The sequence below is a fragment of the Cicer arietinum genome, chromosome 1 (assembly GCF_000331145.2).
Source record: "Cicer arietinum cultivar CDC Frontier isolate Library 1 chromosome 1, Cicar.CDCFrontier_v2.0, whole genome shotgun sequence".
Lineage (NCBI taxonomy): Eukaryota > Viridiplantae > Streptophyta > Magnoliopsida > Fabales > Fabaceae > Cicer > Cicer arietinum.
Genome location: NC_021160.2, coordinates 27,548,041 through 27,557,926, shown reverse-complemented (window position 1 = coordinate 27,557,926; position 9,886 = coordinate 27,548,041). Strand labels below are relative to the sequence as shown.

General features: G+C 30.4%; 1 protein-coding gene across 1 annotated transcript; it reads right to left on the bottom strand.

Annotated features, from left to right (window-relative positions):
• Positions 1–5,931: 5,931 nt before the first annotated feature.
• On the bottom strand, positions 5,932–6,968 carry LOC140918763 (uncharacterized). The gene is made up of 4 exons (XM_073363557.1): positions 6,931–6,968; positions 6,609–6,821; positions 6,068–6,533; positions 5,932–5,982 (listed from the first exon to the last, which is right to left on the bottom strand). Exons 1-4 carry the CDS (start codon positions 6,966–6,968, stop codon positions 5,932–5,934), a joined length of 768 nt encoding a protein of 255 aa, XP_073219658.1.
• Positions 6,969–9,886: the final 2,918 nt, after the last annotated feature.

The window sequence follows — 9,886 nt, the reverse complement described above, 5'->3', positions numbered from 1 at the left end:
TATCAGATAGGGACTCTAAGTTTACCTCCATGTTTTGGAAGGCATTTCAAAAGTCTATAGGAACTAGACTACACCTTAGTACTTCCTACCATCCCCAGACTGATGGTCAAACTGAAAGAACCATTCAAACTCTAGAAGATATGCTGAGAGCTTGCATTTTAGAGGAAGGAGAAAACTGGGATACGCACTTGCCCTTGGTAGAATTTTCCTACAACAACAGTTACCATGCCAACATTGGCATGGCACCTTGTGAGGCTTTTTATGGAAGAAAACGTAGGACATAGTTATGTTGGTCAGAAGTAGGGGATAAAGGGATCTTAGGTTCTGATGTTATCCAAGAAACCACTGAAAATATTTTAAGGTAATTAAGGATAAATTAATGATAGCCCAAAGCAGGCAAAAGAGCTATGCTGATATTAGGAGAAGACCTTTGGAATTTGAGGAGGGAGATCATGTTTTTTTGAGAGTTACCTCCACCATTGGCATTTGAAGAGTGGTAAAGGTCAAGAAGCTAAACCCTCGTTTTTTGGACCCTTTCAAATATTGCAGAGGATTGGTCCCTCTACATACAACATAGCCTTGCCACTCAATTTATCCAATCTACACAATGTTTTTCACGTCTCTCAATTAAAGAAATACATTCATAACCCTCACCAAATTTTGAGTCATGAGTCTGTCCAACTCAAGTCAAACCTTACTTATGACCCAATGCCAGTCCAAATTATAAATAGAAGTGTAAAAGCATTGAGAAACTAAGAAATTCCCCTAGTGAAGGTTGTTTCGGAATGATCTTATGTAGAAGAAGCAACATGGGAAGTAGAGACATACATGCAAAGGGAGTATCCTTACCTTTTCCAATAGGTAATCCCTGAATTTTGAAGGCAAAATTTATTTTTAAGTGGTAGAGGATGTAACAACCTATCTATTTTGTTAAGTCTAGAGGTTAATTATTAAAATTTGTTAATTTAAAAATAAAATAACTAGTTTTTTTGTTAAAAAAAAAGGCATTATTGTAATATTTGGGCAAATGAAAGGCAATGGCGTAATTTCCGCTCTACTTCTCCAATATCTCTCTAATATCGCGTATGTTGTTTTTCAGAAACACATTCCGTTGCTTCGTTAATGTAAGCCAGCTCCTCCATCCTCCAAATCTTCAACCTCTCATTTTCCTTCATTTTTTTCAAATCAGTCAAACCAAAAGCTCAACAAAGCTCTTCAAAACATTTTTAAACATTGCATGTCTCAATTTATCTCTAACCAGATTCAAGGAAGCAATAGGGGATAATAACCAAAAAATGAAGAACTTGAGTCAAAGTGGCAATTCGAGAAAAAGGGGAGCTTGACAACCAATTTAATCAGAACATCGTCTTCTCCCTTATCATAAACTATGAGTTCTTTTTATTAAAGTTTTTTTTGTTATGATTAGGGATTTAATTTTTTTGAAGTTGTTTACAAGAAAATAGTAATGGAAGAAAACAACTCACATATGTTTAACCCATAGGGATTTCATTAAAAATGTCAGTAAAATTAAAACGTGCATGTTGTTTATCGTTGGTATATTTGTGAATGAATTATATGTTAGGAAAAAGTTTACTTAGATGTGCATAACTAGATTTAAAGTGATTATGCTTGTCGAGCACGATTTATGCTCGTTACTGCTGTTGCCTGTGATGTGTTTGTGAAATTGTGTTATGTTATATTAATTTCGTCTAGTATGAGGATTTTGGGCGCTGAAAGTTTTTGAATAAACTGTTTTGGGTTATTACGGATTAGGAGAATTAGAGTGTGATGAAATGAAATTTTTGCATATAGGTATTTTTAAAACTGCATCCAAATGATTTTTCATGACTTTTATGTTGTTATTAATTTCATGACTTTTATGTTGTTATTAATTTAATGACTTTTATATTTTTACTATTTTTCATGACTTTGATGTTGTTACTATTTTCATGACTCCAATATTATTTCTATTTTCTGACTATGAATTTACGTTTTGAATTAAGGACTTAAGATTAAATTATTATGAGTTTAGTATATCGCCTAAGTTATTTATAACTGTTGTGGATGAATTATTTATTTTATATATGACATAATAAGTGCATTTTATACAAAACATTTCAAGTTTTGTACAACATCATTAATCAGATCATGCATGGCCTTATTCCCGGTGGGACATTTAGATTATTCCAGGCATGGAATAACAGGTAAAGGACAACAATCAGGACACTGATTGGGGTTTGGCCAGACCACCTTTACCAATCAGAACTCAACTATGATAATAAAAAAGATATTATATATATATATATATATATATATATATATATATATACATGTATAATAATAATAATAATATTTTTATCATGAAATGTATAATTATTTTTCACGTTTTATACACTTGTATGAAAGAAACTCTTTGAGATTGTTTTTCCCTTTTATTTTTAGAGCTCACTGAGATATTTTATCTCACCCCAATTATTATTATTTTTTATTTAGTAGCTGGAGGAACATGAGACATAAATTTAGCATCAGAAGATCAGTTCCAAACTCGTGGAATTAGAATTTGATGTTTTGTTTTATGATGTAATCAGTCAATCATAGTTTGTTTTAAAGATGTAATATTTTATAAACAAGTTGTAAACTATATTTATGAATGTAGTTTTCAGTTATGATGGTGATTCTAATTTATTATTTATTGTTAATTACCTCTGTTTCATTAAGGTGTATGGGTCAAATTATCATATTCTAGACAAATGATAATGGATCTTATAGTCTGAATAGCGATCAAGTTGGATTATAGATCTAATTATTCATAAGGTTCTTTCCCAAAGTTAGAAATCGCATAAAGATTAAACAATAATATTACTCCAATAATAAAAGTAAACAAATCTTGAGAATGTAAAACTAAAAGAAAAAAAGAGTTGAATTTTGTGAGAAAAAACATAAAATGAACATTGCTACCAGAAATTTAACATAAATGCAATGAGGACTACTATATATTATGAAGCACTCTCGAAGGAAAATGCACGACCACTTTCTCATTGTGGGTGTTGGACCAGAACAACATCCACTGTGAGACGTGAGACAACAACACCTCTACAAGACATCAACAAACAACCGTAGCTTCCTTTGATAGCTGATTTTCCATACATGTTTACCAAATATGTTGCATGAAATCAGCCATAATTTGTCAAATGCACTTCACATTCATATTATGACAACTTTATTCAAGTGAGTTTTAGATATGACAAAAAATTTACAAATTTCTGGTGCTCTGTTGTCAGAGTTGGCTAATAGGTGGGATGGACGTAGTGGGGGTTTAGGATTAGGGGTAGGAGAGTTAATTTTACTTCAAGTGATGTATGTTTAGCTATTGGACTGTCAATAATAGGTGAGCCTTTGAAAGAATATGAAAATGAGGAATGTGATACTTTGTTGTTGTTTAGAGGAAAAGAAGTAACTTGTGATATGATTGGTGTGTTGCTTCACATGTATCGTCAGGACAAAGTCAATTTTTGTAGACATTATATACTCCTCGCCTTTGGCGAGTTCTATTTTCCCAATCAGGGAATCAAGTAAATACACGTTATATTAAAACACTTGATAATCTAGAGTCTTGACATAGCTACAATTGGGGTGTAGCTATGTATAATATATTAGTTGAAAGTTTAAGTAGGACTAAAACTGTGTTGAAAGAGGGGAAGGTAGATTCACAAACACATGTAATAGATTGTGCAACTGCCTTACAAGTATATATTTTATATCATTTTATGTCATCATCTTCCATCTTGTGTTGTCTTTAAATTAAAATACATTTATTAAATATATTAATATTTATTTTAGATCTGGGGGTTCAACTACTTGTCCTTGGGTTAAGCATTTGTTTCCAAGTTTAGATTCCTGAGATTTTTGAATTGGTCAATCTTACAGTGTCAGAAGAAAACAATATTAAAAGCATTTATATTATTGGTCAATCTTACAGTGTCAGAAGAATCCCAAGTTTAGATTCTCTTGTATAACATGTTTAATAGTAATGTGTGTGTTTCAATCGTTGTTGTTTTGCAAGATAATTAAAGAGTTAACTGCAACAAATGAAGAACTTGAATTTGACAAGATGAAGCATTGCATAAACAAGAAAACCATATTGTGTGTTATGTTGATTATCAATGATTGGTGACGGAGAATAGGCAATCCTAAGAGAAGATTTCGATTCTTGAGGGTGAGGTATAATGGTTGAAAGAATAATTGTGTAAACGTCAGCCAATGTATGAATCCGATCATGAATTTGCGGGAGGTTCTCCAGCAAGAGCTTGTAATGGATTTCTCTCAACTTCATATGCTGAATTTGATGGTATGAGTATTGCATTTTTTTCCCGATCATATATTTATGTAATTGGATTTGTTAATAACATACTATTGAACTTTTATCTGCAGGTGATATGGGAATTAGTATCCCTGTTGAGAATGTTAGGGATGAAGTCGCATAAAAAGTTTTTGATAAGTAATAAATTGTATATGTTGTGGTGTTGTTGTAGTTTTGCTATGATATAATTTTAATACATTTGTCAACAAGTGAGCCTAACATGAACATTTCAGTAAAACCAACATTGAACATAATTACAAGAATGAACAATCAACCAAGGAAGCTAGTTAAAAGTGTAGTCAATCAAAGTCCTTTTATGAATCCGAATGAAAAGAAGAAGAAGAAAAAATAAGTGTGTTATTGACATATTTTGAGTTAGTGGGAGATTCTCTATAGAGATGTAGTTGGTGGTGTTTGAATCACACTTTTTTGCCTATTTTTGTTTTTATGAAAAAATCTGTATGGTTAAAAATTAGTGTGTATTAGATGTTTTTTTTAGTCTTCAAATATGTATGGTTAAAAATTAGTGTTGATTAGATGATGTTTTTAGTCACCAAATATGTATGGTCAACAATTAGTGTGCATTAACTATTGATTTTTATGAACAAATATGTTGATTTTTGTGTGCATTAGCTGTTGATTTTAAGTCTAAATCCATTAACCAAGTTGTGCAAGGAATTAATCATATTCCTTTAAGTCATTAACCAAGTTTATATCTTGTCTGATTAGAATGCCCAAGTTTTAGTTCAAATCCATTAACCAAGTTGTCATGACATTAAATATGTTTCTTAAAGCCATTAACCATATTTATATTTTGTTTGATTAGAATGCCCAAGTTTTAGTTCAAATCCATTAACCAAGTTGTCATGACATTAAATATGTTTCTTAAAGCCATTAACCATATTTATATTTTGTTTGATAAGAATGACCAAACTTTTAGTTCAAATCCATTAACCAAGTTGTGCAAGGAATTAACCATATGTTTTTAAGTCATTAGTCAGATTTATATCTTGTTTGATTATAATGCTCAAGTGTTCAGTTCGAATCCATTAACCAAGTTATTCATAGAATTAACCATGTTGCTTAAAGCCATTAACCATATTTATATTTTGTCTGATAAGAATAACCAAACTTCCTGTTCAAATCCATTAACCAAGTTATGCAAGACATTAACCATATGTTTTTAAGTCATTAACCAGATTTATATCTTGTCTGATTATAGTGCCCAAGTTTTCAGTTTGAATCCATTAACCAAGTTGTTCACGACATTAACCATGTTTCTTATAGTCATTAACAAATTTGTCATACAAAATATTATGTTCAAATCCATTAACAAAACTATCGTACAAAAAAGTGACAAAAGTGATAAACCATGTACATCATTATCATACATTCATTTACTTAAATGTTTGTTGCAACAATGTCATATAAAAAAGTTACAAAATTGTACAACCACACACTCTTACATATATCAAGTTAGCACAATCTTACATATAATAGTACAACCACACACTCGGTCATAAATTCAAACACGAACCAAAGTTTACTTTTGATAGCTTCAATAGATGATTCTATGTCGATTTACTTTCGTTCTGATTTCTCACTATTTTAGTATGACTCTCCTACACATTTCAATAAACAAAAAAGAAATATTTTAATATAATATGTCCATCATGGATACATAATTTTTGGACGAAAAGAACTTACAATGGTAGATTCTCTGTCATTTCTTTGATTGGTTCGATTCCTTAATCTCTTTCCGACTTTTTCAACTATAAATCTTTTTCTTTTTGATGGAGGACGACTTTTACGCTTAATCCTCAAAGGACTGCGAATTTCATTATCATTGTTTGGACTTGAAGTATCAATATAACTTCTTTTAACATTGTTATTTGTAGTATCCATGGTGGGCTCATTTGAATTAAATTGATATAATATTTCATGGAGTGCCTTAGTCCCATCTTCAGACACTGCAACAACTTCATAGAAATGCTTGCACAATTTGTCAAACATGTCTATTTGTGGCTTCAATTCTTTCACATCATAGTTGCTCTTAATATATGAATGTTTTCTTTTAATATTTTTCTTCCATCGTGTTAATATATACTTCTCTGCCACATTTTTAACCCTCTCTTGAGTACACACAAATAACACATGGCGACAAAAAATACCTCTAAACTCAAACAATGAACATTCACATTTGACATCATTATTTTCTCGATTAAACACAAATTTTAAGACACATTACCTTGGTCTGTCTCCAATTGACACCTCCTCCAACACATAGTATGTAGCAAAGAAACCCTCCACAGTATACAAGGAAGCAACACAATTCATTTTAGATCTAATTTGAACTTCCTTAATTTTGGCATTAGTGTATTCACCTTGGAAGTTTGAACCACAAGAAATTGTAGTATCCATCGAATTAAAATCTGTTTCAAATTCTTTTTGTGCTCGACTTCTGAGAGCATTATCATATTGTTTTACAAATTGACTTAAACTTGTCTTTGAATTGATATAACAATCAAATAAAGAATGTATGCTCTCACTTAGTTGTGTAGTAAACATACCTGCTCAAAAGTATTTCCTTAGCAAGGTTGGTACCCATCTATGACGTTTGTTATACAATCCATTCAACCAATCATTTCAAATTTTTCGATGAAAGAACACCATTTTTCTTCAAATGCCTCTTTTGTGATTGTATCAAAAACCGCTTCTTTCAATGCAAACTTGATATTTCTATATTCACTATATTGACTGAGCTTTTTAGGAATTTTTTTCATTATATGCCATAAACACCACCTGTGACGAGTTGTAGAAAGACTAGCTCAATGGCATTTTTAGCCTTGCATTGGTCAGTCACAATATCCAAAGGGACCTTTCCTAGCATACAACAAAGCCATGATTTGAAAAGTCATATAAATGAATCTGTATCTTCTCCTAACAACAGTCCACATCCATGTAATGTTGATTAACCATGGTGATTCACACCAACAAACACAACAAAAGGCATGTCATACTTATTAGTCAAATATGTTATGTCAAAAGTCAAAACATCTCCAAAGTATTCATAACCAGCTATACTTCTTGCATCAGCCAAACACACATTCCTTGGCATGAATAGCTTATCAAGACCTTTCCATCACATTCTTTTCCTATTGCACGTTGTTCCTTGTTAACATAATTCCTCACATCTCTTTCACAAAATGGTACGTTTTCATGCCCTCCTGCATCTTTAACAAGAGATTGAAATGTCTTGTTGATCCTCACTCCTACATCATCATTGATTTGTATTGTTCTCTTAACATGCAAATTCATCTTCTTGTTAACTTTGAACAACTTTTCCTTTGTAGAACTCGTCTCGTGAGTATGACCAGGTTCAAATTTTGTAATGTACCACAATCCATCTTTATCCAACTTAATAACAATCTTGGCAGGACAATTATTTACCTTAGTTTGAAGTGTTTTTAACGTACACGAAATTTTTGACACTTTAGACCCCTTTCTTGAGCAAGATAAAAATAAGTAGCAGAGCTCCCCATCTTGCCATTTTCTTGAAGATCTAATCTTCCATCCAAAACCCTTTCTCGAAGCATACTCTTCATAAAATCATTTGACTTCATCTAAGCAAGAAAAATACATCCCCGTCAACTCCGATACCTTCATCTTCAATAGTACCAAAATCGACGACGTTTCAATTGATAGTGCAAATGTCACACAAAAACTACAAAAAATAACTCAATTTAGTCATTAACCATTGTATGCACTTTAGTAACCAACAATTAGCACACCATTAAACACATAATTTGAAATGTGTTAAACCTACCACATTTAGACATAAATAATTCATTAGCCACCTATTGTACTTCATTAACCAATAATATTTACACTATTAACCAGAAACAAAAAAATCAGAAAGACTCAAAATTAGCACACTATTAATCACATAAAATGAAATGTGTTACACCTACCAACAATTTAGACATTGATGACTTAACAATTCAAATCTGATTAACATTATGGATTAACTGTGATGAAAGTTAATATTTAGACATAAATAATTAACAGGATTGATTAACAATTCACAATCCTAATTTGTAGACAAAATTAAGTCATTAACCACCTATTGTACTTCATTCACCACTAATGTTTATATTATTAACCAGAAGCAGAAAAGCCCAGAAAAACGTGTATGAACCCAAAAAAACAAAAATTTATATATAAGCAAAACAACATACCAAAAATAATTGCAAAATTTCTCAATACAATTGTCTAAAAAAAACAACACTTTCTTAAAGTAAACAAGTTAAAGTAAACAAGTTAAAGTAAACAAGTTAAAGTAAACAAGAAAAGCAAACAACCCCATCAATAAATGAAAGACAAAATTTGAAACTCAACATTGTGGAGAAAGAAGAAAATGAGAAGTTACCTTACAAGAGAGGAGATAAGGTTGCTCATGTTACTTCATTAAAATTTTTGATTTTTTTCCCTATTTTTCTTCATCTTCCTTGGAAATCATGATGTTTCTCTCTAATCTAATGTTTATCCAAAATCAAAATCAGTAAATAAAAGGAAGAAAGAGAAGATGAATGTGTGAGGTTTGTTTTTGTAGAGGAAGACAAAAAACAAGAAAGTGAAAAAAGTGAGATAAAAAAGGGAGAAAGTAAAAAAATAGAAAAGTAAAAGAAAAGAGAGATTATGTACGGACTATATATGTATAGTATATGATAGTATTTATATTTGTATTTAAAAATATGTTTAAATAACATTTCTCTTATTATATATAGGTGTAGATGAAGACTCTAATCGTGAACACGTTAAAACCCAAGAACAAAAACTACAATAAGCGGCTAGTTAATACTACCTTTTGTCCTATTATGTATGAGTCATTTATTCAATGCACTAGAAATAATAAAAATAGTTTTTACACTAAAGTTGTTAATAATAAATTGTTTTACAAGGGTGTCTTTAATAGAGATACATAAGTGATATAAATTTAGATATGGCTATAATATATTGGTTATTAAAAGATTGAAAAAGTTTATTGGTTTTACTATTTTATTTATCCAAACTGTATGGCTTATTTATTTGTTTATCTATTTATTTCATTGACAGTTGTAATGTAAATGTATAATAAAAATTAAAAATCATTCCGTCCTTTCAATACGTATACATCTATAAAATATTTTTAAGTCTTATAAGTTCTTATAATATAAACTAACCTATTAAAATTTAAGCGAAGAAACTTTCCTACTAATTTATTTTAATTTGCAAAAATAATAGTTATCCTAATAAGAATTGATGAGGAGGTAGAACACTCACGTGAGTAGGTGAATATAAAATATATAGTTAATTATACAATATTGAAAAAATGAATTGCATTGCATTAAAAAAATCAAACCAATTAGATAGTTCATGAATTGAGCTACATATTTAAAACTATTAAGTTAACCAAACATAATTCAAAAACCAATTTAATAATTTTAACCTCAATTATAATTTTTTCTTTTAGAAAATTTATTTTTC

Bases quoted from the DNA above. Each gene is read 5' to 3' on its own strand.
- LOC140918763 (XM_073363557.1), bottom strand. From the start codon at position 6,968: ATGGGTACCAACCTTGCTAAGGAAATACTTTTGAGCAG. The intron at 6,822-6,930 runs GTATGTTTACTA...TAATGCTCTCAG, and splicing joins AAGGAAATACTTTTGAGCAG to AAGTCGAGCACAAAAAGAAT. The intron at 6,534-6,608 runs GTAATGTGTCTT...GTTTGAGTTTAG, and splicing joins TCAATTGGAGACAGACCAAG to AGGTATTTTTTGTCGCCATG.